Source organism: Mugil cephalus, chromosome 2 (genome assembly GCF_022458985.1).
Source record: "Mugil cephalus isolate CIBA_MC_2020 chromosome 2, CIBA_Mcephalus_1.1, whole genome shotgun sequence".
Taxonomy (NCBI): Eukaryota; Metazoa; Chordata; class Actinopteri; order Mugiliformes; family Mugilidae; genus Mugil; species Mugil cephalus.
This window is the reverse complement of record NC_061771.1, coordinates 24,274,899-24,302,597: the sequence shown is the minus strand read 5'-3', so window position 1 is coordinate 24,302,597 and position 27,699 is coordinate 24,274,899. Positions and strand designations below refer to the sequence as shown.

The 27,699-nt window shown below is 40.9% G+C and overlaps 3 protein-coding genes and 1 long non-coding RNA gene across 5 annotated transcripts; 3 read left to right on the top strand and 1 right to left on the bottom strand.

The window, feature by feature from the left end:
* The first annotated feature begins 160 nt into the window (after window positions 1-160).
* Window positions 161-5,607, top strand: LOC125004009. The gene is made up of 3 exons (XR_007112302.1): window positions 161-274; window positions 3,202-3,251; window positions 5,494-5,607. It is a non-coding gene; the product is annotated as an uncharacterized LOC125004009 (long non-coding RNA).
* On the bottom strand, window positions 3,446-9,185 carry LOC125004005 (excitatory amino acid transporter 3-like). Of its 2 annotated transcripts, none has more exons than XM_047578314.1 (14): window positions 9,034-9,185; window positions 8,827-8,955; window positions 8,288-8,428; window positions 7,605-7,697; window positions 7,399-7,507; window positions 7,051-7,093; window positions 6,902-6,961; window positions 6,635-6,816; window positions 6,351-6,458; window positions 6,041-6,163; window positions 5,723-5,917; window positions 5,505-5,639; window positions 4,133-4,222; window positions 3,446-3,648 (listed from the first exon to the last, which is right to left on the bottom strand). In XM_047578314.1, exons 2-14 carry the CDS (start codon window positions 8,942-8,944, stop codon window positions 3,525-3,527), a joined length of 1,521 nt encoding a protein of 506 aa, XP_047434270.1. In that variant the 5' UTR covers window positions 8,945-8,955; window positions 9,034-9,185; the 3' UTR covers window positions 3,446-3,524. The 2 variants fall into 2 exon arrangements, with proteins under 2 accessions (XP_047434270.1, XP_047434271.1); XM_047578315.1 differs by having other exon boundaries at window positions 9,053-9,163.
* A 1,026-nt stretch (window positions 9,186-10,211) lies between these two features.
* Window positions 10,212-12,718, top strand: LOC125004006 (THO complex subunit 4-like). The gene is made up of 6 exons (XM_047578316.1): window positions 10,212-10,508; window positions 11,218-11,376; window positions 11,462-11,609; window positions 11,713-11,779; window positions 11,872-12,058; window positions 12,146-12,718. Exons 1-6 carry the CDS (start codon window positions 10,323-10,325, stop codon window positions 12,164-12,166), a joined length of 768 nt encoding a protein of 255 aa, XP_047434272.1. The 5' UTR covers window positions 10,212-10,322; the 3' UTR covers window positions 12,167-12,718.
* A 722-nt stretch (window positions 12,719-13,440) lies between these two features.
* LOC125004008 (rho GDP-dissociation inhibitor 1-like) lies at window positions 13,441-26,226 on the top strand. The gene is made up of 6 exons (XM_047578317.1): window positions 13,441-13,589; window positions 18,298-18,486; window positions 19,993-20,076; window positions 23,099-23,175; window positions 23,828-23,891; window positions 24,248-26,226. The coding sequence occupies exons 2-6, from the start codon at window positions 18,300-18,302 to the stop codon at window positions 24,445-24,447; spliced, it is 612 nt and encodes a 203-aa protein (XP_047434273.1). The 5' UTR covers window positions 13,441-13,589; window positions 18,298-18,299; the 3' UTR covers window positions 24,448-26,226.
* The last annotated feature ends 1,473 nt before the right edge of the window (window positions 26,227-27,699 follow it).

Below are 27,699 nucleotides of genomic sequence, written 5' to 3'. Positions count from 1 at the left end.
CTAACAAACTCTTTCTTAACCACAATAACACCAACAGTAAAAGTTAGGCCATATCACTGCAATATAACGGGGAGGTTGGTACTGCATTTTCTCTTTAAAATATTATATTTGAACCACATACATTCTACTATTGTGCTGTTTTTTGTCATTTTATCACAGACAACAAGCATTTAAAACTTATTTTTAAGCCAAAGAAGAACTGTGTAGGTCTGATCTGTAAAAGGACAGGACGTCTGCAGAGTTCCTGCTGTTCAGGATCAGCCTCCTTCTACATGTAAGTATTTAAACACGTGAGAAAGAGATATAACACTGCATGCATGACTTCTACACTGTATTTCAATTTAAATTGATAAGTGCAGCTTGTTACACACACAGTTGAAACAGCTACAGTAACTACAACACATGAGGTTCACTAAGTGCCGTACGTCTGTTAAAGCATCTTAGTGGAAATTCATGGCAACAAATAAGTCAAACTAGTACACACACTGTTGTGTGTGTTACAAATTACAGTCATCACTATTCTGGTGTGAGGGGACCTCTTCAGCGGTGATTTAGATTCATTGGTGCACTCTGCTCATATACCCAGAAAGGATGATTATCTGGTTTCAGATGGACACCGAGAGATGCTCCTGATAAATGTCAACCTCCCCACCAGTCTTTTTAAAACATAAGAAGCTACTTGTTATAAGTTCAGTTGCTCTTGCTTTAGCTTTGTTTTAAATATCCTCCAGGCTCCACAGGAACAGGCGGAGCCTTTAGTCCCGTTACAATGAACTTAACATCTAAACAAACATCCGTCACAACAAACAGAGTGGTCCATGCCCCGGGTAGCTGGGGTCCCTGGGGTCTCATCCCCATCATAGATGAGCCCAATGAGGGTGGTCATCCGCAAACGTCAGGAGCCTGACAGACTGGACGTCTGTGATCCACCTGCACGTTCAGCTGGGAGAGTTTGTCCTGCAGTGGTGGTGGAACGGTCGTGTCGAAGGAGTCCAGGGGTTCTTGGCTTTTTGGGGACTGGGATGGTGGTCGAGGCCTTGAACCAAGCTAGTACATGACATGACCTCAGTGAGATATTGAGGATATCTGTGATCACCGAAGACAGCTCATCAGTACAGTGTCTCAGGATGGATGGAGACACAGCATCTGGTCCAGCAGCCTTCAAACAGTGTCTCTTAACATCATTCTCCAGGATGAAGTTAATTGTCTTTCAAAATGGCAGAAGTATTTATTCAGGTTGTTGGCCAGGCGTGTCGTTCACAGAGTGGGGGGGGTTGGGGCTTATGGTTGGTGATGTTCCTGAAGAGCCTCCAGACAGAGCTTCACAGGGCTTTACAGCAGGTTTACATAGTTTCTGCCTGTATGCTGGAATCATGTAGATTATTACGTGGTTTGATTCTCCCAGTGGAGCACGGGGGACAGCGTGAAAATAAATAAATCAGTAGAAAAGGTACTTCAAGACTGCACCTAATGTGGGCTATGTGAGTAAATGCGATGGGCCCGCTCCAATCAACACTAAGTGTTGTGAGGTTCTGTATTGACCTCTGGAGACTTTAATCAGTTCTCCTCAAAACAGAGGAGAGCTGATTAAAAAAAAGAAAAAGTGAGCACCCTGTACAAACACAGGGCCTCTGTCGGCCAACATCCTCCGACTCCTTCAGGAGACACAACAGGAAGAGCTGACACTCCAGAGGGAGCCCATCGGGTCTCTTGGCCGGGGAACAGTTTGACATGGCGTTGCTTCGGCCTGTGTCCGAGGCATCTGGTCAGCAGGTGTTGAGATCCGGGCTTCCCTCCTTCCTCGTGGTCATCGGGGGCCCTTTGTCCTCTGGATGAGAGAGGATGTTGAAGGCCATCACCAGAGAGCCTCTATTTAAAATCGCGGTTCCTGCCACTGCATTGCGTAATCGTGACGTCACCACATTTGAGGCAATTCAAATCGATCGTTTCCATAGCAACTAACACTCGTTAATTTGGTGACATCTTGACTTGAACTTTAACACCAATGACTGTGATTTCACTCAGACTTGAATCTTATGACTTGAAGAGACATGTTGAAAAAGCGCACTAATCATTTTATTTCTCTGTTCGTGTGCGCCTGCGTGTGAGCTACGGTTTACGGTTCAAACCTAAAAAAAAAATCGCTTTATAAAAACGATATCAAAGATAATTTCATTCGGGCACAAAAACTATGAGCTGGTCAACATTTAAACCAATTGCAATACACCTGTAATACATTTTACAACGTTGGTCGCTTTATTAATAATGAACACATATTCAGACATGTTATTCCGTTTTATACGCTTATTTGTGCATTTATGTTCTTACAAATCATGTACTGATTTTTAATTGATGACTAAAACTAAAATGCCAGTTTGTTGTTTTTTAAATAGCCAACGCCACAGCCGCTGCCATATTTGCGGTCCAGAGAGAAAGCAATATTCCCAGGACCCCATGATCCTGTAAAATATTGGGACAACCAACACATATCGAAACCTCTTCCGACTGTCCCTAGAATTTCTATGCACATCAGCCTCATCAGTGCCATGTGAGCGGGTGTTTTCTAAAGGTCGAGAACTTGCTTCAAAAACACGTAATCGCCTAAATTTCAAGACACTGGAACAACTTTTTTGTTTTGAATAAAATATAATATATATATGACACTCGTTATTTATTGACTGTATATTTTAAAAACATCAAAGACATTTAAAGTTTCAATTAAGATATGTAATAATATAGTATACGAAATAATATACAATAACTTTAACAATGTAATTGTATATACTAAGAGTCTCTGTAATGATGTTTAAAATCCAGCAGGTGTCAGTATTGAGCAACACAGTGAAATAGTACCGATACAGTATCACGAGGCCTCATGTACCCAGCACTACACCTGTAAGGGTGAAATCATCTGAGGGACATTTTATATTCCGGTGAAATAGTTCAGGAAACAGTTCAGGACAAACAATGGCGCGTAATAAACCTCCAAATTGTTAGAGGTTTTCAACTTTATTTTTCCTTTTTACTCCACGACACATATCTGATTCTGCAACTGCTAATTCATTTTCATTTTAGATTTACTTCAGATTAAGCTTATATCTGGAAAATACCATAACTGTAAAGCCTGTATGGTATTCAAAAACAAATATCTGTCATCCTGCTGCTTTCTTACTTTCTCTCCTTTATCCTGTGTTTGCACAGACGGGACGTCTGCAGAGTTCCTGCTGTTCAGGATCAGCCTCCTTCTACATGTAAGTATTTAAATGCGTGGGAAACAGATTAAACATGGCATGCATGACTTCTACACTTTATTTCAATTTAAATTGATAAGTGCATTGTACACACACAGTTAAAACAACTACAGTAACTACAACACACAAGGTCCAGTGAACGCCGTACGTCCGTTAAAGCATCAGTGAAAATCCATGAAAACGCTGCACAAATGGATGATTGAATGAAAGCTTTATTTCAAACAGGTAATGTAAAAAACAAACTTGAACAATTTGTTCACACTGTTGTGTGTGTTACAAATAGTCGTCATCACTGTCCTGGTGTGAGGGCTCTTCAGCGGTCTGGAGGGTTCCCTCAATGGAGCCCAGGCTGCTGATGTCAACGTGGATCTGGCTCGGGGAGACGACATCAGGCTCGCTGTCGCCAGACAAACACCAGACAAAGTAAAATGTGGACATTAGGCATTAGGATTTTTTTTTAGATTCATTTATCTTTATTAGTACACTCTGCTCATTTACGGTCACTATTATCTGGTTGTTAACAGACCCGAGTCATGTGAGTTTCAGGTGGATACTCAGAGATGCTCCTGATAAATTTAAGGCTTCAAGAAAACTCTAACAAGTTCAGTTGCTCTTGTTTTTAGCTTGTTTTATTCTCCGTGCTCCATACTGAGTCTTCAGTCCAGTTACAATGAATCACTACCAAGGTTTACAACACAAAGACACAGTGTTAACAACCTCATTAACTAGATCTATACTGCTGAAGGGACACACACGATACACACAGATCACAACACGGGTCAGTCTTTCTCTATAGGAAATGCAGAGATGATTAAATTAGAAGAACCCCAAAATGTCCACAGTGACCCTTCAGGGTTAAAAAGAGTCATTTAGAAACTTACCCCGTCTCCAGTTCTTTACGTGACAGCTGATAGACGAGGGCCACGCCCATGCAGTCTCCCAGGACGTTGACCACAGTATTGCAGCGGTCGCTTAAAGGCCAAAAAACACACATGAATCATAGACGCAGACATTACACAATGTTCCTCAGTTAGGAAATCTCGTCTGAATTATGTCAGCTGACGTTGGCATCATCAGATACTCCACACTCAGTCTAAACTGCATAAATGTGTCTAAGACTAAGATTCAGTCTAAGACATATTTTTGTTGTGTATGTGTTCACACATAAATAGACATTGAGTCGTCACTGAAGTCATTTCTGAAAGGCGCCCTGCTGAGTTTCATATATTTAAAAAAGAACAAAAGCTATATTTACATTCAGTGTTTCTCACACAGGCCTAATAAAAGACGGACGTAGCCACCGACTCTGAACTGTAGTAGCAAAGTATAAAACCACTGAGGGTCACTGGGTTAGAATCCCATTCAAAAATCTTCAACGAATCAACGAACTTCTCACTTGAAACACTAAGTCAGTGTTTTCCCTGCCGTCCTTATGATGCCAACTGTTACACTGACTTCCTTTTCACAGGTGTTACATAATTAAGGAGATGTTAAGCCTCAAGGACAAGAACGTTTGAGGGAGAGTCTGGTTTCCCTGAGATGTGAGGTCCGATGTGACTGACAAGCCGCTGGGTGGAGCCAGGCCACCAGGGTCATTCAGCAATAACTCGTTTCAAATGTTTTGATTCAACTCTGTTATAATTATTTCCTCATTATTTCTAGTAGGCATTTTCCTCAGACAGGGAGGATGCTTGTTGGCATGTTTTAATCGGTTCTCGGTTCAGTGTAATTATGGTTTGTTCCTCTATTAAATGTGCTGACAGATCGTTGGGATTTCTTTGGTTAATGGTGTCCAGTTTGTGTGCAGTTATAATATTATGTACAATGTGTACAATACATCACATGAGCTGTGTTTTTTCCTTGTGATAATGAAGTGATGGCAATTGTCCTCTCTATTAATATCATGAGCTACATATGTACCCTGCTAATCAAGCCAGCTAACGAGTGCTTCTGTAGACTAACATCGACTGTGCGTAAAAGTCCGACCTGCACAGCTCCTCACGTTTGTCTGAACCAAACTTAAGGCTTCAAAGCATTAGCGTATGAAACCAATGACTAATGTCAATGTGGCAACGTCCGTCTATGGTTTCTCTCCACCTCCACCAAAATACAGCTCGGTAGCACAACTGATCATAAGAAACTCAACAGAGCACCTTTAAGTTTTAAAAGGTATTGAAATAGGTATTGATTAGAGCACAGCGCAGTACGTGGCCGTGACTTATTGGTTCTTTTGTGGCGACAGGTTCAACTTACAGCAGCCACTCTATGACCACCAGGATGGAGGCCTCCTTCGCGGGTATGCCGACGGCAGTCAACACGAACAGAGTGGTCACTGCCCCGGTAGCTGGGATCCCGGCTGCTCCGATGCTGGTGACTGCTGACATCACGCTGCAACATACAAAGTCTCATATATTTTTCTTTACTTCCCCAACGCTAGTAAAACTTCCTGAAGAACAGAGAGGCCGACTCACGAAATAGTAATTAACTGGGTCAAGTCCAGAAATATATCGTTGAGCTGGGCGACGAAGATGGTTGCGACCACCTCGTAGAGGGACGTTCCCGTCATGTTGATGTTGGTCGCGATGGGCAGCATGAAGCGGGTGATTCGCCTGTCGATGTGCAGCCTTTCCTCACAGCAGCGGAACGTGAGCGGCAGCGTGGCAGCGCTACGAGAGGCAGCAAATCTTTTGTTAGTGCGGTAAAAAAACACATCAAAAACCATAAACTGTAAATGCGCTTTGAAATGTAGACGTAGGCCTCTGCGGTGCTGCCCTGTGATGACATGTTACCTGGAGGAGATGAGCACCGCAGTCAGTAAGGCAGGTGAGGCACCTTTCATGACTGCATAAGGGTTTTGTCTCACAAACAAAAAGTAGATCAGTGGCAGAACAATTAAAGCCTGCAAAATGAGCCTGAAACAAAGAACAAATATACAAACGTACTGATTATATGAAAGACGAGGAAGGAGGCAAAGAAGAAATAATAAGTCTCTCCTTCTTAAAATGTGATGTTAAACGTCAACCGACACAGGTTCCTGGATTTACTGATGAATTCAGCCGCATGGCTCATTTCTCTGTTTCTCTCTAAAGGTGAACGTACCCAGTTACAACCACTAACATGAACTTCCCAAGCCTGTAGGTGGTTTCCCAGTCATGGACCTCAACTACGTTGCTTGCAACCAAGAACAGCACCCCCAGTGGCAGGTAGCTGAAAGGGAAAACATCTATTTATCATCCTCGAACAACGACCTAATAACCATTTAAGATTATTCACCAGGCAGAGACCGAAAGGGATTGTTTTACAATTTCAGGGTGAGCAGAGTAAACACTTTGCACTTTAGCAGTCAGTGATCAGATAGTGTATAGTTCGCCGTTTCAGTTTACCCCAGTATCAAATTGACCACGGCCTTTGTGGCCTCGTTGAGGACGGTGAGAACCTCCACGAGGGCGCTCCCTTTCTCTCCAATCGCGTTGAGGGCGAGGCCAAAAATGAAAGACCAAACGATCAAGCCCAGCATGTTGGTCCCTTCAATGTAATGGCCCTTCTGCGCTGGTTGTGTCGTATTCTGGACAAACACGGCAAACAATAATGGCTTGAGAGCGAATTCAAACTTTACGAGGTAGCTTAAGAGGTGAGGAAAAAATATTTACCATCGCAAGGGTCAAATTTCCCTCATGTTCAAGTTGTTCTTCAACGTGTTCAGTCTTGTACTATAATGAAAACAAATCATTGGTGTTCACCTAATCAATAAATCAGGAATAGTGAGAAAATGAGTGGTGTGACTATATGAAAAGCACACCTGCTGGAAGCAAGCCTGGATCAGGTTTTCTGGGGCCATGTTTCTGCACACAGTGAAGAAATGTTCAACTCTTCTGTCCATCATCACATTACGTCCACCAAAACCATTTCATGGGCCCAGCAGGTCTTTATTACGTATATTACTTTCATTACTTGCTTACAGCATAATTAATTGTTTGGAAATGGTCTAGCTTCTAAGCCATACATGCTGGACAAAAAATACAAGAAACTAAAGAATAATTTCTCCTTTTCATAAACTAGGATTAACTGGACTGATGTAAAGTTTCAAATAACAACGCGTAGTTAGAGAAACTTAAGATCCCGTGTGAATAAACACTTTCTTTCTCACCTTACTAGATCCAGCAAGGCATCGGCAGTCGAGAAGACGTCCTCTTCCTCGTCAGTAATTCTGACGGCATAAGCAGCTCCCGGTTGGATTATAATGACCAAAGCCATTCCTACATGGGCACAGGTTGGACGTAAGACGCAACAATACAGTTTCCATTAATGTTTCCATGTTAATAAATGCTCGAAAAGGCAAAATGTTTGTCTTACCTATCAACACAGAAATAAATGTGGTGCCGACGATATAAATTGCTGCACGGGTGCCGATTTTCCTGGAGGTTTCAACACTTAAACCAGAAACGCCTAATTTAAAAACACAAAAAAACAACACAACATATAAGTGTAGGGGAGAGTGAGGTCGGATATATATTTATATATTAGTTTATATCCCGGCTGTTTCATGGAAAGGTTACAAAGTTAAATCACCAGTAACTCACAAGTCAGGTGTGTCTTCTATGAAGATCATTTATAGATTAACTAGCTTGACTAGCAAATAGAACAAGATCAAGAAGAACTTTATTATCGTTACACTGAACATGACCACAATATGTGTCATTGCCAAACTGTGAGATGTGCAGAAATATGATATAGTTTTCAAATTAAAGTGTATGTTCTTTATCAACATTTCATACTTGTAATAAAGCAACTGTCACTACCCACCCCCTGGGATGCACAAACTACACAAACTGTAATGTTTCTACTGACTCTACAGTGTGCAGGCTTGGAAATTTGTGAGTCCACCATCAGACACAAACTGAAAACGAAGGCAGCTTTAGGTGTTAAGATGAATGGAGATGAACCGTATGATCAATAGCTCAGTGGTTAAACGCCGTCTGTTTAGGTGACGTTGTACACGTGACTTGAAACTTAAAAAACAGAGAAGAGCAGCTCACCTGTTATCACGCTCGTCACAATGAGAGGAACCGCAATCACTTGAAGCATCCGCATGAGTATTTCTCCCGGGAAACCGATGTACATCTTCTGGAGCTCTGTCACGCGCACAAACACCTTCACAATAAGGCCGAGGGCAACACCTGAGATAAGACAATAAACTAGTTCAATGGAAAGAAATATTGGGCTGGAGCATTTATGTGTTTATTCATTTGTTTATTTACGATACGATATCTGTCAGCAAACGCTAATAAAGTATTAATCAAAACAGCATAAACGCTATTATTAGATTATAGTTTTATATTTAATGTTTTCCTGAACTGACGTCAAAAGTATTGTTTTTAACTATTTAAAAAAAAAAAAAAAAAAAAATTAACATTAACAACGTTTTTATTTAATTTTTTTTTTTTTAAATTTACATTTAATTCAGATTTCAGCCATTTAAACGGAGATAAACCGTTACCTAGCAACGTCTCCTCCAGCCTAAGGAAACCACTGTTAACTGAAAAGGTTAAAAACTAACTAATACCTTATAACTTACCGAAACCAACAGCTGCCAGACTTTGAAACAGAAACTTGTTAACCTGCATATAATACCAGCAGTTCTTCAGCTTGTTGGTGCCGGCAGTGTTTTCATCTTCGCTGTCGGTATTGGCCATTTTTAAGGCGTCTAATTGGAACAAAAGTAGACAAACTGACATTAGTTACCTGATGTTGACGCAAACATACGTAACAATAATAAACTCACCCTTTAGATGATATTTCACCTTTAAGTCCGTTGGATGAGATATTTTCCGAAGTTAGTCAACAGTCCGTGCTACTGTTTTTACACGGTTTTTACAGTATTAATGTTGTCGTTCAAAACCATCTGAAATATAGAACTTTTAACGGGTGAGAATCACGTGACCGAGGTAATTAGACAGATCTAATTATCTATCTATCTATCTATCTATCTATCTATCTATCTATCTATCTATCTATCTATCTATCTATCTATCTATCTATCTATCTATCTATCTATCTATCTATCTATCTCCATGACTTTCCAGTATAAACAAGTAGAGCTGCATCAATCTGCATTGATTTATTTTCTTTTTGTTTTTATTCATAACTTCATAATAGCAATATTATTATTATTATTATTATTATTATTATTATTATTATTATTATTATATTATTATTATTATATTAATACTATATATATATAATACAATATATTTATTGATGTTAATATATATATATTATTATTGTTATTTACAAAGCAATGTAACAATATGTTGTTGGAAATCACTATTTTTTCTCCACTGAGTAATTAAATTTCATTACAAAAATATGAACAGTGCTTTTATTCGTAAATGTGATATGCTGATATACATTTATATGTGATATAAATGTGTATGCTGTCTACGTTGCTTGTAACTGGGATAAAGTAAACATCTGTTCATTCATTTATTTATTTATTTGACAGATATTCCTCCTTGACCATGAAGCTACATGAAGATGAAGGACTATGTACAGTACAATGGACAAACCATAACGTGAGTGTGCGCAAGCTTATACAGACAGTACAAAGATGAGACAGTGCAAAGGCAAACAATACAACACGGACAGTACAAATATACTTTGGTAGACAAATGCATTTACAAAACATTACACTACAACAGAGTGAAACACAGGCTAATAAGCTGACATATAGAGTATGAGTGAGGGTTAGTATCGTAGACATTGGTCTAATTGCAAAGGTGTCAATTGGCTCCAGAGAAATGCATTAAAACTATATTTTATCGTTTAATTATGGTTTGAATTAATAGATATTTTAGGAAATATAACGTTATATATGTTGTATTTATTTCGATATATTTTTAGTTAAAGTTTTTTTTGGGGGGACTAACGGAGGACTTCCGGTTTCTGTCGTCACTTCCGTAAACTATTTACGTGTTTCCGCTAGTTTTTCACACCGCGCCACCGGAGCAGCTGATAAATAACCCAGTCTTCGATCTTCGGAATTCTTTGTTCGTCTCCATCTTAAGCGACACCATGTCGGATAAAATGAGCATGTCTCTGGACGACATCATCAAGATGAACAAGAAAGGAGGCGGCGGCGGCCGCGAGGGAAGATCCGGGGGAAGTTCGGGTCGAGCCGGTGGATCGTCGAGGCCGGCGCGGGGTCGACCGGGGAACTTCAACCGTGAGAGAAACAACCGATCCACGCCGTACACCAGGGTATGAAAGAGAAGCAGATCAAACGGAGCGAGAATGAGAATGGTTTTTGCCCCTTGATAATCTTAAAGAAGTCGTACGTCAATGGACTTTCCCAGTCTATTGTGGTTAAGCTAGCCGGAGAAGCTAACACATGAGTAGCCTGGGAGAAACGAGTCCCGCCTCCAGAAACGCAATTTTCTTGTAATTTCCTTACTTCATTGTGATTAATGAGCGTTTTCGGGCGTGATCGACTTTTCTCAACTTTTTTTTTTTTTTTTTTTGGTTAACAAAGACAACGACAACATGTCGCGTTTTAATGATGGCGGCGTTGCACGATGGCCGACTTCCTGAAATTGCCCAATATTTTTTTTTGTTTTGTTTTTTTTAGGATATGAAAAGAATTTAATATCCTCACATGCTGTGGAAGTTACTTCACGAAGAGTCTTGAATTTCTTAATGCTGCTGGGCATCCGAGAACCTTCTTCGTCCATCCCTTCCTCAACGGGAAGAAGTGTTTTGTTCTGCCGAGATGCAGTTGCTCCTTTTAGAGTGGACTTGTTGTGGAGAACCTGGATGGTGCCCGTGGCCTGGTTCCCATGCTGGTGTAGGGAGTAATTACTGAGTATGCATACAGTGGTTGGTACCATGTTAGTCATGCCTTATCTTAAGGTTGTCGTCTGTCCATTTCCTGTGTGTGTGATTGAATTATTGCATTTCTTTTCCTCCACAGCCCAGAGAGTTGCCAGACAAATGGCAGCACGACATGTTCGAGGAGCACGCGAGTGGACACAGAGGGCCGAGAGTGGAGAGGGTAGAAAGAAGCGTGGAAAGTAACGGCAAGCTGCTGGTTTCTAACCTAGACTTTGGTGTCTCTGATTCAGATATCAAGGTAAAATCCCTGAACCCTGTTAATCCACTTTAAATTATCCTTACATGCTTTGTCCATTACTGATGTATCTGTTTTACCCCCCCAGGAGCTGTTTGCAGAGTTTGGATCACTGAAGAAAGCCTCGGTGCACTATGATCGGTCTGGTCGCAGTAAAGGAACGGCGGATGTCCACTTTGAAACGAAGGCAGACGCACTCAAAGCCTTGAAGCACTATAATGGTGTCCCTCTTGATGGTGAGTGTTCACTTCTCGTACTGTGGTGATTTGTTGTGTTGACGAGCGTCCGTAGAAACACTAGTGCTGCCAGTTGTTTAGAAGATGTTCAATCTTTTTACAGGCCGGCCCATGAAGATCCAACAGGTCACTTCAGACACCGATGTACAGGATAGAGAACCTACACAGAGGTAAGAGTCGATTATGGGTCGTGATGTGAACATGTCTGGAAAATATTTCTGAACACAGCTTGCTTAATTACCATTTTTTTTACCATTTGCAGCTCAAACAGAGGATTTGATCGGAGCAGACTCGGTCAACCCAAGTTTGAAAGGAGGCAAGGAGGTGGTGGTGGTGGTGGAGGTGGTGGTGGCGGTGGTAGTTTCAGAGGCCGGGGAAGAGGAGGAGAGAAAAAACCCCAGCTTTCTGCAGAGGAGTTGGATGCCCAGTTGGATGAGTACAACGCCAAGGTTGGTGTAACCTCATCTCATATTTATTCTGGCAATGCTGTGAGTGTTTTTAGATGGTTTGATTATCATGGTTTGTTCTCTCTTCAGTTTCAGATGGACACCAGTTAAATGGGGAGAAGATGCTGTTTCCTCTTTTATTTTAATTTTTTTTTTTTTTAAACAAACGGTCAATTGAACAGGATGGACCAGACTGTATGTTATCAGGCCATTTTATTCAGTAGACTATTGTTTTCTATTAATTTTCTAAAAAAAAAAAAAAAATCTCGGTATTTTTATAGCTGTATTTCTGCAGATGTTTTGTGGTTCATGATTTTTCTTTTTTTTTTTTTGGACCAGAGTTTGGGATTTAGTGGCATCTAGGAATACGGGTTTAGAGAAGGAGAGCAAACAGTGGATGTCACCTCCACATGACCACACAAAAAGTCTGCCTGTAGAGCCAGTTGTTGGTTGTCAATCGAAACGTGGCAACAATTGTAAATTTACGGATGCCACGCTCCGTTTCTCCAACCAGATCGCCCCTAAATCCTGCATATGTGACAGTGTGATTACTTGATGGTTGAATCTTTTTTTTGTCTTTGTTTCAAAGCCACACTTGGTATTTCTGACGCATGGACATGTTTAAGATTTTTGTACATAAATGTATTATATTGAATCACCCAAGAACTGTGTCAAGTGTTATCTTCACTGATGCTGGAAAAAGAAAAATAAGGAAATCTTGCACAATAATGTATTTGCTGTTGTAAAATTGGTGAGATGATCGGGAAAACCCCCTTTTCTTTTTCTTTGTTTAATCATAGCCACTGGTGACAGTTAGTGGACATTGTTATGATGGTACAGAACAGGTTGGACGGTATCGAGCTAAATTTCAATGATCTCTTTATCATGGCATCTGTCAGTGAGCAGCAGGAACAAGGTGTTGACTTAGCCTCCAAATCTCCCAGATCACAGTTCAAACCACCATCTGTGGGATGTGCTGCTAACACCTTTGTGCCAGACACCATAGCACACTTTATCTCTTTAAAGCCTAGTAGAATTCACGGTTCAAAGTTTTGGCAGCAAGTGGTAGCCAACACAAAATTAGGAATAAATTTAAAGTTTTAATGTGTACTTTAACAGTAAATAAAGGCCTACAGTAGATGAAATATATACAGAAATGGTACAACAACACAAAAATGGTCTGTGTAAAATGCAGTTAAACAATAACTGAATAACAAAAGACAAAGCAAAAAAAAGGTTAAGACAATATTAGATTTTTCACACAAACTTTTAGCCTCTTTTTTCCCCCCAATACTTTCTAAATAGGACATTTAAAAAACATGTGTTAAGGGTGGAAAAATGTATATGTTTGTCTGTGAAGGACGTCACTTGCGTGCGCGGCCCCGTTTCCCGGAAGCGTGATGCGCGGGCGGGCGGGTCGCGGGGCGGCGCCGGGCCGTTGTTCGCCATACTTTACACAGGGAGGAGCGCAGAGCTGCGACCGCACTCACTGCAAAAAAGGCACCTGAAACCACCGCCGCATTACAAAATAAAGGTAAGCCTCCTTTAGTTTTCAGGGCCAGCCTGGTAAATACACTTCCCCCCGCCGGCGTAGGTTTCTGAATCCGCTTTTTATTAAGCGCTCGCCTTTTGCTCTTCATCTTACTGGGTGCTAACTTGCTAACATTAGCCGCAGGCTCTTGGCTGAATTATTCCCGGTGAAGCCTCTTGTCTCTGTCTCTGTCTCTCTGTCCTCAGTCCCACCCTGTTTTAAGGACGGACAACGACCAAAGTCGCACCTTTAACTAGAAAAACCAATACATGTTTTTATTTTTGTGTGTGTGTGTGTGTGTGTTTGATGAATAAAAGCTGCCGATGCGGGACCTGTCAAAGGGGGAGTGTGAGCCGGGTTTTCTGGAAAGACGCCAAACCTAAAATGTTAACTAGACACAGCAGCTGTGACAAATGATGTTTTGTTTTATTGCCACAGTAGCAGAGCTCTGCCTCTCGACATTTATGCACATTATATAAGTCGATACTATGTGGGGAAAAAGGCCATAAATGCTTCGAGTAATGACACTGATTTCCAAAGGTTTGATTTTTACTATTGAGGTCTCGCTATTATTATTATTATTATTAGTATTATTATTAGTTTTTATTGGAAAATGTTATATTTACATCTTTCCCATACAGTTCTATCAGATTTATTTTTATTTTATATATTTTTTTTGTTCGACAGGGGTTGAATGAGCCTTAAATGGCGGCGCTATTATTGTTTATCACAACAAAATAAATAAAAAAAGGATAGATATAGGTTCAATTTGAAGCCTTAATAGGACTTAAACTCCTCTACTTTGTGAATCTTAAGTCTCCAGATCCCTGTGTTGTTCAGAGAAGCACATTTGCCGTCCACAGTGTGGTGAATAGTCACGTTGAAACTTTTTTTTTTTTTTTTAATGTCAGCATTATCAGCTGGTGCTTCTTAGTATCAGCTTTTTTTTTTTTCCTGGACTTCCTCCTTCCTCTTGCTCCTGTTGTTCACACAGTAACTTCCAGGACCCAGCGAGGCCTGGAAAAATCTCAGAGAAGACACACATTTCTGTTGCCTCTTTCATCACGGTCACAGCCCGACTCACTCGGACGATGTGCACACGAATCCCAAGTCCACGAGAGAAGGATCAAACTCGGTGACAGCGGCTTTAATAGCTGCAGTTACATAATGCGTGAAGCCCCTTCCCCCTCCACCACCACCACCTCCACCACCTCCACCACCTCCTCTCCTATCATCACAAATAGCTCTGTTCTAATTTTTACCTCTTGCGGGTTTGAAATTCATTTAGCTTTTTGAGGACAAAAGAAACAAGCCTGCGTTTCTGTTTCGACGACTCTTCACGGTCGTTTTTTGTAATAAGTCACATTTAGAGTCATCTGCTTGTTATTCACACGTGTGCCCGGGATGATTATTGTTTCAGGAGCGCGTTTACAAATGTTCTCCGAGGCCACAATAAGCCTCTTGTTACTGGTTTTACTTCAGGTGCCAGAATGAGTTCAGTGGTGCAACAGTGAAGAAGAAGAAGAAGAAGAAGAAGGAGGAGAATCAGAAGGAGGAGAAGAAGAAGAAGAAGAAGAAGGAGGAGAAGGAGGAGAAGAAGAAGAAGAAGAAGAAGAAGAAGAAGGAAAAAAGGGGGAAAGTTTGAGCCGGTTCTTGGCTCTTTTTGCTCAGGCACATTAACGGCTGCAGACTCCAGCTCCTCACTGGGTCTTATAGGCGCTTATGGACATTCCTCTGAGTCCTGCTAGTTTGGACACGTCCCATGAGACACCAGGGAAGACGTATGTACAAAAGCGCGATGGTCTTTACGTTACAGGAGTGCAGGTTTTTCCCAGTGACGCCTAATAAAACGATCAACTACTTAATTACACAGTTTTCCTCTGATGGAAAATATGACCTGGACACACACTTGGTTTAGTTGTGCAACCCTGTTACCGTAAAACTTTTAGTATTTTAAGCAGTGGGTTTACTCGAGTGTTATGATTTAAGCTCTTCAGTGGTTTCTGTCGTTGTGTAACGTAAACACATGTCAAGAAGATACTAATACATCATTGGTTAAGAGAAAAACCGGTGGGTGGAGATTAAGGTGAAAACCAGAGGCTCTTATGGTTCAAACATGGCACCGTGTCAAACGGATTATTTTCTACAGTGATTAATAAAAATCAGCACAAAGATATTAAGTTAAATCTCAAGTCTAATACAAGCAGCAGATTTCACATTTATGAGTAAAAAATTATGTAAATAAGACGCATGCGCACTTTCCAATTCATAATTTAATGTTTTATAAACTTCTGTGCACACTTTCTGTTTTATATTATGAAAAATAGTTATTCCACAGGAATGTAAGGCTGTATATGTTCTGCTTTTATGTGTTATAAATGTGTGCGCTTTACCGTTTTCAATTAACAGTCCAGGTTCAATATTCAGGAGAAAATGAAAATGGAAAAAAAAAGAAAACAGTGATTTTTACCCCTTTTTGTGACTAACACCTGTGCATAGAGATTAGTCAAAACACAGTTTTTGAAACATTCCTTCTCCTTAAAAACAAAAGAAAGCGATTAATCACAGATCCACAGTGTTATTTAACGAGTTCGGCTAAATATCTGCATATTTGTGCCGGCGGTGGAGGATTAGACTCGCTGCTTAATCCCAACACAAGTTCACATTCTTAAAGGGAGAGTTTGGATCCTTTGGTCCGGGGCTGTTTAAGGTCAGTTTTGTTTGTTTTGTTTGAGGACGCGTAGAGTGAACTTTTAATGTCATGTGCAGTTTATCTACGTCGACGTTGGATGTCCTTCCACCAGACTCCATTGACAAAAACGACAATTTTACAGCACACAACATGGGAGTGACTGGTTTAAAGCTGCTTCGATCAGTTAGTTTGTGTTTTTGTCGTGATTCTTTAACATGGTGAGAAATATAAATGTGAATTGAGGCTCTGCTGTTTTTTCCACGATAATGCTAATGGTAAATGTAGAGTAAAGTCAACCAACTTCAAGCACTGGGTGCAAGTCATGATGATTCAGGCGTCTATACGTGCAGCGGTGGAGCCTCGGCTGTGGATCGGGGCTGCGTGTCCTTAATGCGAATGCCAGGACTCCTGGCGTAAACACGGCCCTTCCTGCTTTTGTTACTTGTTATGTTTCAGCAGAGCGACTTTTTCCAACGCTAACCTCCTCAGCAAAGACACGGCCCCGGTTCGTACGGGAGCAGAGTCTGATATTTAAACCCATTGTCTTAGAGTCGACTTAATGCGCCCAGTCGTTTTTCATTTCCTGATATTCACTGCTTCCTTAATTAGAGCTAATATTTACAAGAAGGAAAACTGAAAAGCGTGAGCGCGTTGCTGAGTAAAAGGAATATACACAAGTCTTTGTTTTACAGCGCATATATATAAAAAGTACAGGATGTTTCCCCTTTTATTGCTTTTGTAAATGGAACTATCATCTATATAATTTGGCAAAAAAAAGTTATTTAAAAATATATAATGTAAATTAAATGACGAGTCAAATCCTGACTTCGTTACTGTCACTGTTGCTCGGTTAGAAAACAATAACAAACGCGTTGGTTCACTCCCATAAAACGCTGAGAAGCTGTCGACGTGGTTGAAACGAGGGATTTGTGATTCTTCAGAAACGTTGCACAGTTGCTAACGTTGGTTTTTTCTTTCTTTCTTCCGCGTTGCCTCTGGTGGACTTTGTCATTACAGGCTTGTAATGTTTTTTTTTTTGTTTTTTCTATGAGACACCTGCATGTGTGTTGTTTGTTTGTTTTTTACCCGGCAGCAATAACACGAGGAATTAAGGAGCTGAGATTGATGAATCAGGAGACCAATCATTTTGTCTCCTGATCATCAGTCAGAGGAATTATAGTTATTTCCCTGCTCGTTATATCGAGGCTTCATCAGCAACACAGCGTCCTCTAGTCTTTACTTCGGGGTAAAACTTGTTCGGTCTGAACTGTAAAGTGTGTGAGTCAGAAGTCAAGAAGATAAAAAAAAAAATACCCTGTGACAGTGTTTTTTTTTTTTGTTTTTTTTTTTTTGTTAAAGAAAACACCCCTGCAGGCCAAGTCCTCCAACACCAAAGGAATCCTGTCCTCTCTTATGACCTAGATAATGTGAAGCCCCAGGACCCCACCCTGAGGTTCACCTCTTTTTTTTTATATATTTATATATATATTTATATATATTCAGGCTGGATATCGCTACAGAATTTCTGAATCGATTTGATTCCACTTGACAAACGTCCTGGTTCGATTCAACATCAGATGAATTATGAAACTGTTTTACTTGGTTTCATAACAGATTTTATACAGAACTTATCCTGTTATTGAGAGGTTCATGGTTTTCATATGTGCTCTTGTGCGTCTCCTCTCTCGTCAGAAAGTTGTGTCTCCCTCACACGTTGACTTGTTGTGCAAAGCGAGTGGGATATATTTTGTGAATCCCTACGAAAACCCCGGCCCTACTTTTTTTTTTTTTTTTAATCACGTGACTCGTGACGTCTCGTTCATGACTCACCTTGTGCCGATGATGCTGTTTCAGAGAAATGTGTTCAGATGATATCACCCACCAACGAGACGATGCTGCTCCCAGGTTTTCAGCACAGAGCGCTGGACGCTTCGCATCAGCATCACTCGTAGGGACCCGTCTTGTTTCTCCACTGGTTTTAAACGCCCTCCTGTCTCCTTTTTTTTTTTCCGTCTGCAGACATGGCCGAGGATGAGGTGACTCCGGAGCAGCTAGCAGCCATCGCCGCCGAGAACGAGGAGCCGGAGCCGGTGAACTACAAGGCGCCGGCCCAGAAGTCTGTGAAGGAGATACACGAGCTGGACAAGGACGACGAGAGCCTACGCAAGTACAAGGAGGTTCTGCTCGGCTCTGGGGTCACTGAGGCCGGTGAGAAACTCCATGTGTTTATATGAGCTTATCACAGTGAAATGAGGCTCCCAGCGACGCAAATCACCTGGTAATAAAGTCGAATAAGAAAGAAGTAAAAACCTAAGATAAAAACAAATAAGGCGACTATGATGGAGGGTTGAATGAGTATATAAGAAATTCGAGAGGTAAATAATAATAATAATAATAGTGAGGAAGTATAGAAGCATCCACGCTCCTTAAATCAGAGCCGGCGCCGTTGTGAGCGTTTCCACATGTAAACGCTGGTGTCTGCATTATTTTATCGCGCTGCTGAAACGCTGGTCAGCGACTCGTCGGCTGTATCGAGTTTCTCCGTGTCCTTCAAACGGAGTCGCTCATGTTTTAGCTGATAAATGCTGAACAACGGTTACTTTAAAATGAAATCATAGACGTCAGACTCCAGCGAAGATCTGATGCACAAACCGATCCTTTGTAAATCAAATAAATATGTTATATACTAAGACTTTTTTTTAAATGTGTGATTAATAAACTTGTAGTCAGTTCTTATCATGATGCTCCACTTGGATTTAAACTCATGCAAACTGTTTCAGTCCTGCAGCCGATAGATCCAGTTTGTTGTGAACGAATGCGACTCCACAGACGACGTGTGCGACCGTGTCGCTCTCATTCTTCCGTCCATCATGACGTGAATCTCGGCCCAAAACGATTTAATTAATTAGTCTGACGGGTTCTTTTGCAGGAGCATAATCAGTTCCCAGCGAAGCGACTTTCAAAACTTTCTACCGTGACAGTTTTTTGTGGAAAGTTCACACTGAGGTTCGATTAGAAGCCGAATCTGAAACGAGGTTGTAGAAAATAATTAGTAAACGATAATTAGCGAGATAGTTTAGTTAATAATCGACGATTTTGACGAGAAAATCACAAAAGAAGCAGGAGAAGACGAAAGCAAATAAGGAAAGAAACGTTAGAAATGTAGAAAAACTCAATATATATGAATAAGAATAAGTTAGAATAGAAAAACCCTTGATTTGTCAATGGAGAAATTACAGTTTGCAACAACATACATACACAAAAATAACAAGAATAAAGAGTGAACTGTGTAAAAGATAAATAATAAGACAAAAAATAACAGAATACAATAAACAATAAACAAGTATTAATATATATACAGAAAGTATTGAATATCAAACAGAGGGTTTGTTGGATACTTACAGAGAAAGTGATGATAATATTAGTCATAGTAATATTGCACATGTTATGTTAGAGTATAACACAAACTCAGACTCTTCCATGTCAGTGTTGGAGTCGTGCAGTGAATGAGACGTCCTCTGAGAGTCTCCATCATCATTCATAGTCCAGCGTCTCCTGGTTGAATCACTGATAATCAACATTGTGTCGCTGAGTGAAGAGATGAGGAAGGTTTTAATTAATTAGAGGAATAACCTGGTTTAACTTTGTCAGCCCATCGTTACAGAGTCAAGACACTGTGTAAATACTGAGCGTCCGTCTGTGTCTTTGTCCCAGATCCAACTGTCCCTAATGTCCAGGTGACCCGGATGTCTCTGGTCTGTGAAAGCGCCCCCAGTCTCCTGGTCCTGGACCTGCAAGGTGAGTCCCCGTCCAGGTAGAGACGTAGACGTAGAGTCTGTTCAGTGTGTGTGTGTGTGTGTGTGTGTGTGTGTGTGTGTGTGTGTGTGGACCAGTGACATGGATTAAAACACGACCGGATGTTCTCCAGACATCGCCACAGAAATGTTCCCGTCCACACCTTTCCTCTTATTCTTATTCTCCTCGTTTTGTCCTGGTCGAGCTTTGTCTCTCTCTCTGTTCTGACCCGGTCGCACAAGATATAAAGGAGTTAAGTAAGTTCACTGGCAGCGTCTCTTTTACGTGTGATGTTTTACCTCCACATCCACCCCGTTCACCCACTGTGTCCGCCGCTGATTTTCAGCCGGCCTAGATTTCAGTATTTGAATAAACCCAGAACATTCTGTCCTACGTCTCCTTTTCTCTGCATCACCACAGATTTTCCTGCATCTTCAGCTAAAAATAAAAATAAAAAAAACAGTTCGAAGTTGGACAGAGTGAAATCCTCAGCCAGCCCCCCCCGACCCCTAAAAACCCTACATCTGTAAATGTCGTGAAGGAATGAAACTCATCGTCTCATATTTGTTGCCTCTGTGTTGGTAAAGAGTTAAGAAGCTTGAGATGATTCAACCAAATAAATAGTTCTTCAGATTGTTAAGTTTGCATTTATGCAGACAGGAGGGGGGGGTTCACAGTGGGAGGGGTCACACAGATCTGAGAGTCAGTCTCATGGTGCGTTACATTAACTTTAAGCCAAGATGGCCGCCCTGTGTGTAAATAGTAATTAGAAAGCTCCTGTTATATTCCTGATTAGTTGTTGTTGCATTAAATTGGTCATATTTCTACACATACTTATGTAGAAATGCAGTTACAGTGTAATTAAATTTTAATTTAATGTTATGTGTTATATGGGAACTACTTGTTCCATATAACACTAACGACAGGTAAAAACAACAGCCTGGTCAAACAAAAACACTTTGAAACACCAACATTGTGGCAAACTGTGATTAATAGTGTGTTTTTTCTACATTTAATGTTAAATAAAAAAAAAAAAAAGTTATCGTTCGATTTATAATTTGTGTATATTTAAATGACGTTAGCAATAATATCAAGAATTTTTAAAAAAAAATTTAATTTCACTCTGCACTGAAAAAATGTGATTATTGACCAAATTATATTCAAACAAGACAAGTACTTTCATGGACGTCGTCTAGTTTTCCGACTTCATTCAATGCACCATCAGGGGCCTGGTTTTCGGGATCTGGTGCTTAGTGATGGTCAACATGGAGGTCAGGACCCGGGAGACTGACACCAGATGATCACTGAGGCCTTCAGGGTTAGTAAGGAAGGAAGGAAAGAAGGGCGTGTTGTCATCTCGGAGGTATTATACAGTAAAGTGTGAAGATCTATTTAAAAAACGAAGCTGAAACAAACTCAACTGGACACGTTGAGTTTGTTGAAGACGTTTCTTCAGTTCTTAAAATCTGGTGGAGACTTTTTGGAAGGATCATCTGTGGCTGGTGTCCACATGTCGTACTCACAGGTTGTGTCTGGTTGTTAATAGAGATCCACTGATCCACCTTTTTCACCACCCACACCGATACCTGAGGTTTAGTATCGGCCGATACAGAAAAACAGCCAGAATTATGGTAACAAACGTTAAGTTTCATTATGTGGAAAAAACTGGGATCATTTTTTTGTGCAAGACAACATCAGACTTGACTTGAACATTTCTCTCCTGTTTTTGAAAAACAAATAAACAGATATAAATGTACTGAATTACTTATTCATTTAATAATTGTGCACCAGTAAAACAACCTTAACCTCAAGTGTAACTGGTTCTGTCAGTGCAATTAGGGATTCAAAATCCAATGTAGAACAAAATAAATATTAAATAATAAAAATAAGGAGCTGAAATTAAGAAAAAGAAAACAATATCTTCACTAGCTTGGTTGTTAGACTTTCAAAATAAATAAATCAGCTCTTAATATAGTTTAGTACTAATGGGAATTAAACATCCATTACCGATATGGATCATTGTCACCGATACCTGATCTAGAATTTTCTTCAATATCGTTACCGATACAGATACAAATATCGGATCGGTCCAAGTTTTTTTTTTGCCTCCTGATCCTTTAATTTAATCCAAGTCTGATCGTAAATAAACTAAATTCCCTCCTGTAGAGATTCATAAAGGCTTTTATTATCTGTATCACACGTTCACCTTGTGCCTGTGTTAAGTCCAACAAACATAATAAATAACAAGTCCAATAAACATAATAAATAATAAGTCCAATAAACATAATAAATAATAAGTCCAATAAACATAATAAATAATAAGTCCAACAAACATAATAAATAATAAGTCCAATAAACACGACCGTCAGAGACGATGTAGTGACGGTGAAACCTTCTCCGTCTCCTCGATGCGTCTCTAGGTAACGTAGCTCCTCCTTCAAACTCAGCGCTCAGTGTTTGTTGTTGTTGTTTCTGTGGAGCCTTCACTGGAGCGCGTTCAGTTCTGTTTTTATTCCAAGTGTTGAATCGATCTGGTTTTATTGAATGACTTGTCTCCTACCACCACCTCACAAAGACTCCACATCGAACCGCTTTTAAATCGCTCTCTGGGGGAAACTTCGTTTTCCAGGGTAAAGTGCTCGTCGCGTGGTTTCGCTTCTTCTTCTTCTTCTTTCCTCTTTTGATTCTAACCAACCACCATTAAAACAAGTTGTTTCTCGAATCATTGAATCGAATCCTCTTTAAAAAAAGAAAAGCCTGGATCAGCCTCAATACAGATACAATTCATCGTCTCTTAAAGACGACTTAAAGACGACTTCAGAAGCTCCAGATGCTTTAAACTTGTCACTGAAATCATTTCACGTTCGCTCCTTTTCACACAAAACACGACGACCAGACGATCAGCGTTCACCCGTCAGTGGTCATAATGTTACGGCTGATTCGATGGTAAAAATCTGTGTTTGGTGTTGGACGTTTTGTCCTTAACGCCGTCCTCTGTGTCTGTGTTTGTGTGTTTTTCTGACAGGAGACCTGGAAGCCTTTAAGAAACAGGCCTTCGTCCTGAAGGAGGGAGTAGAATATAAAATAAAGATCAGCTTTAAGGTGAGATCCACTTCCTGCTTCTTATCTGTCACGTCTGATCCATCGGCCGCAGATGATTCAACATAAATAGTTTAATGATTCAACTCAGATCAGATGAAATTATAGTTATTTTGCACATGAAAGCAGCGTATTTGGTATCGGTTTTAATCGCTGCTGATATTAGATTAGTAGGAAGATATTTTGGGACGTTCCTTGTTTCTTGTTCTTCTGCACATATTTAACAGATTGTGTGTCATGTTTGTGTTTGTAAAATCACTGAAAACTGTGTAAGACTTGTGGTTTCATATGAAATTATGTAACGACTGTTTGCTCATTTTCTTATTATTTTATCTTATTAACTCTTATTATTTTTTATTCAAAGAGTCTAAAAAACAAACCTGAAACACAAATGCACAAATATGTACGTTGAACTTTCCAACATCAGACCAAACTCTGTGCATAGAAATAAGTATTTTTTTACATATATATATATATATATATTTTTTTTTTAAATATATTATATTATATCTGTGATCGCGTGGCTGCGTTTCCTGCAGGAAACTAGAGCCGAGTGTCAGAACGTTAAAACAGATTTTTTAAAGATTTTTTTTAAAATCTTATTACTCATAATTGTCCCTGGTTGAATGTCTCGATGTCCGTGTTGTGTCCTCAGGTGAACAGGGAGATCGTCTCGGGCCTGAAGTACGTGCAGCAGACGTTCAGGAAAGGAATGAAGAGTGAGTGAACGATTTATCTTTATCTTTTCTGAGCTGAAGCTCATGCACAGAATCAAACATATCTCTGCACATTAATTAAACTCCACCAGCCTAAGATGATGTGTGCAGCTACACAACTGTTTGTCCATTACTGCCTTAAGCCCCGCCCCCCTAAATGACGTAATATGTCCCAGGAGATGATGTAGACCACCAGACCAAGAGAGAGTGAGATGTCACTTTTATTTTTAATCCCAAGGAACAAAGCAGCAGCATCATCAAACAATTCCCATGATTTTTGCCCAAAACAAGAAACATTCAAAGTTTCATTGTGATAATTGTCGCAAGTTGACGTGTTTCCGCCGTCACTCTCCCCGCAGTCGACAAAACAGACTACATGGTGGGGAGCTACGGGCCCCGTCCCTCGGAGTACGACTTCCTGACCACGATGGAGGAGGCTCCTAAAGGGATGTTGGCGCGCGGCAACTACGTCATCAAGTCCAAGTTCACCGACGACGACAAGCACGACCACCTGTCCTGGGAGTGGAACCTCAACATCAAGAAAGACTGGAAAGACTAAAAGAGGCCTTTGTGTTCGGAGTGAAGGGGGAGGGGGGGGGCGTGGCTCAGAGGGGGGGGCGTGGCTCAGAGCGGGGGGGTGGTGGTGGTGGTGGTGGCCCCTTCCTCCCCCCTCTCCCCTCATTGTCCCTCCCCGTGTCCACCATTTCTGCCTTCTTTGTCTTTACTCGTTTGTGCATTTCATGCTCTCATGCCTTAGTTGTCGCCTCGCTGTCTTAACCCCGCCCCCCCACCTTAACCCCGCCCCCTCCCTTAACCCCGCCCATCTTACCTGTCAGCACCAGTAGCAGCAGCAGCATCCTCCTCCTCCTCCTCCGTCCATCCATCCATCACCTCCCTCGCCGACTTGAACGTTTCATTTGTTGCACACAAGCCCCGCCCCCTTCCCCCTCCCCAAGCCCCGCCCCCCCCCAACGTAGCACCTTTTACTTCCCTCCTTTACTCAGTTCGATCCCGGTCCTTTTCTGTCGCTGCTTGAAGAGATTAACCCCCCCCCCCCTCCAGAACGGTGTCTTCCTCTCTCAGTATGAAGTACATGTGGAAAAGCAACTGTACAATCAACGTTTCGTTTGCCTTTTTTTATATATATATATATATAATTGTATCAATGGTCGTGTATCGTGACTGTATTCACATCACTGTTAATCAGCTGTTGTTCGTAGCCAGCCAGCCCCACCGCGTCCGCCCCCCCTCCTCTCCCTCCCAAACCCTCCCTCCCTCCATCATCTACTCTCTCTTTCATCACATCGTTCCTTTGCTTGTCTTTTTGATATGAAACATGACGTTATTACCAAAACCTGCCTTGTGGAAATCTAAAATTAATTCGCCTCCCTTTCAAAAAGTAAACAAGGGAGTAAAACACACACTAAAAACTAAAAAAAAAAAAGCTGCCTTACGTATCGACAATTAGTCCACTGATCATGCCTTGTGTGTGTGTGTGTGTGTGTGTGGGGGGGGTGTAGTCTGCATCCACCTGTTGTAGCGTTGGAGCTCGTCTCCACACAGGTGCACGCGCTCGCTGCTTCTCCACGTTCACGATCCAGATACGAAAATTGGCACCTCTTCCTTTTTCCATCGAGGCCTTAACACTACGAGCTACGATCATGTGGAGGGAAAACAAACACTTCTAAAAAAATCAGCGTTTTGTTTTTTCTTTCTTTCTTCCTTTTTTTTTGTCGTTGTTCCCTTTTGCCTTAATGTCCCAACATTGCTTCCTTAACGTGTCGCCTGTGGTCAGATGTGGGGGGGGTTTGGGGGGTGAGGGGGGTGAGGGGGGGGAGTCAGACACCGTCTGCTGCTGCCGGAGACCTCGACGGTGTCTGGTCTCACCCACGGACAAAGACGCTGGTAGTGGAACAAGGAAACTGACCGGGGCCCTTCAAGCCTTCTTCTCTTTAATTTTAATTTTTTTAGTTTCTTTTTTTAATTGTTTTTTTTAATTTCTAATCCAGTGACCTGCTCCGACTACGAAGGGTCACACACGACACTACCAGAAAACAAAGAAACACAAGCTGTATATTTAATGAAGACGGAGGGTTTTAAAAAAAACAGCAAAACTGACTAGAACCATTAAATTAAAAATCGTACTGTACAAGAACATATGGATGTAAAACTCTTGAGTTTCTCCTGATGAGAATCGTTATGTCGTCCTGCTCCATACATTCCTTCACATTGTACAGTTTCTATGAAAACGCTGGCGTGCTGGTGGGGTTGTGTGTTCTGTCATCATCTGTGGTTGCTCTTCTCGGTCAATAAAGATTTTGCTCAACTTGGCCTCGAACACGGCTGCGTTTTGCCAGTGGGGGCGTTTTTCTTGCTTGGTTTTGTTTTGATTAAGATCGTCATCATTAAGAGGAGCTGCAGATTTAAACACAAGTTCAATAACAAACACAGCAAAGTATTTTAAATTCTAATGGAGTTGAAGTCATTAAAACTGTTTTTTTTTTTAACCACATTTAAGAAACTACATTTTAGGAAAGTCTGTTTTATTTATTAAATATCTAAATGGTTATTCACTGTCAGTATTAGTGGCCGATGCATATATACTGACAGTAAATAACCATTTAGATATTTAATAAATAAAGCAGACTTTCCTAAGCTGTAGTTTCTTAAATATAGTTGATAATGGAACAGGAAATGTTTAGAGACATCTGGTTCACTCAGGTTTACGACTTAAGTTTACAAGGCTTCAATGTCACGATTATGGGAAACTGATTTTAAATATATTGGCAGAAAAAACTCACTATACAGAAAAAAAAAAAGTAAAATTTTATAGACACAATTCAACCCAGTGCAGCATGAGACTTAAAATGTATTTGTTTTCAGACGAGTCCAGAAAATACCAGATCAAATAGAAATTCTAGTAATTTAGATTAAACCAATACAATATTTCTGGGCCTAGTTGCTCTTAAACAAAAAATAAATGTGAGCAAATGAGAGTGAAGAAGTGTCGACTTCAGCACCCTCTAGTGGACAGACGCTGCAATTGCAGGATTATTTACAAAATAATTTGCTTGACATCCAAAAGGCGTTGAATGAGGAAACTGGACTTGTAGAATTTTCTTGAATTTTCTATTTGATTCCTGTCGTCCTCTGGACCAAAAACTAGGAGACATCAGAACCGTCCAGCCTCCGGCACAGACTGGACCCACAAGACAGGAGGGAAAGGAGGAGGAGGAGGGGAAACGCATCAAACAAACCTTCAAGACGTGTGGATTTGGCTCAAAAAGATAAAGGACAGGGAAGAGGAGCACGTCTCCTATGTGGCTGGTGTGTCAGAGAAACTGAGAAGGACAGAAAGTCCCCTCTGAAGAAGTCAAAGTCCTGGTCATCTATGTCATAATAGAAAAACTTTCTCTAAACAGAGCGGAACAGATTCAATTTACCGTCTATTTATAAATCAGTCTCGACTTCCTAAGAAGTTTCAGCGACATTCACACATCAACTTCCCACTAGTCTCTGAGCTGAAGAAGCTTCTCTGATGAGCAGCGAAACGCCTTCAAGGACATTTTCTGCAAGTCCAGCTGCCTTCATTCAAACGCCTTGTGAATCACCACTGACCTGGACGACCGAGAACCTTCACAGAACATTTACTTAACACGTTTGTTTTAGGCCTTTGGAGCCTGTGGAGGAGGTGGCTGAGTCGAGGATGGAAACAAAGCCGCCATCAGAGATGGAAAACCAGTTCCACCCACTCCCTGACGCTCTAACAGCTCTGAGCAGCCTCCAGACTGTTACTGTGTGAAGGAGCGTT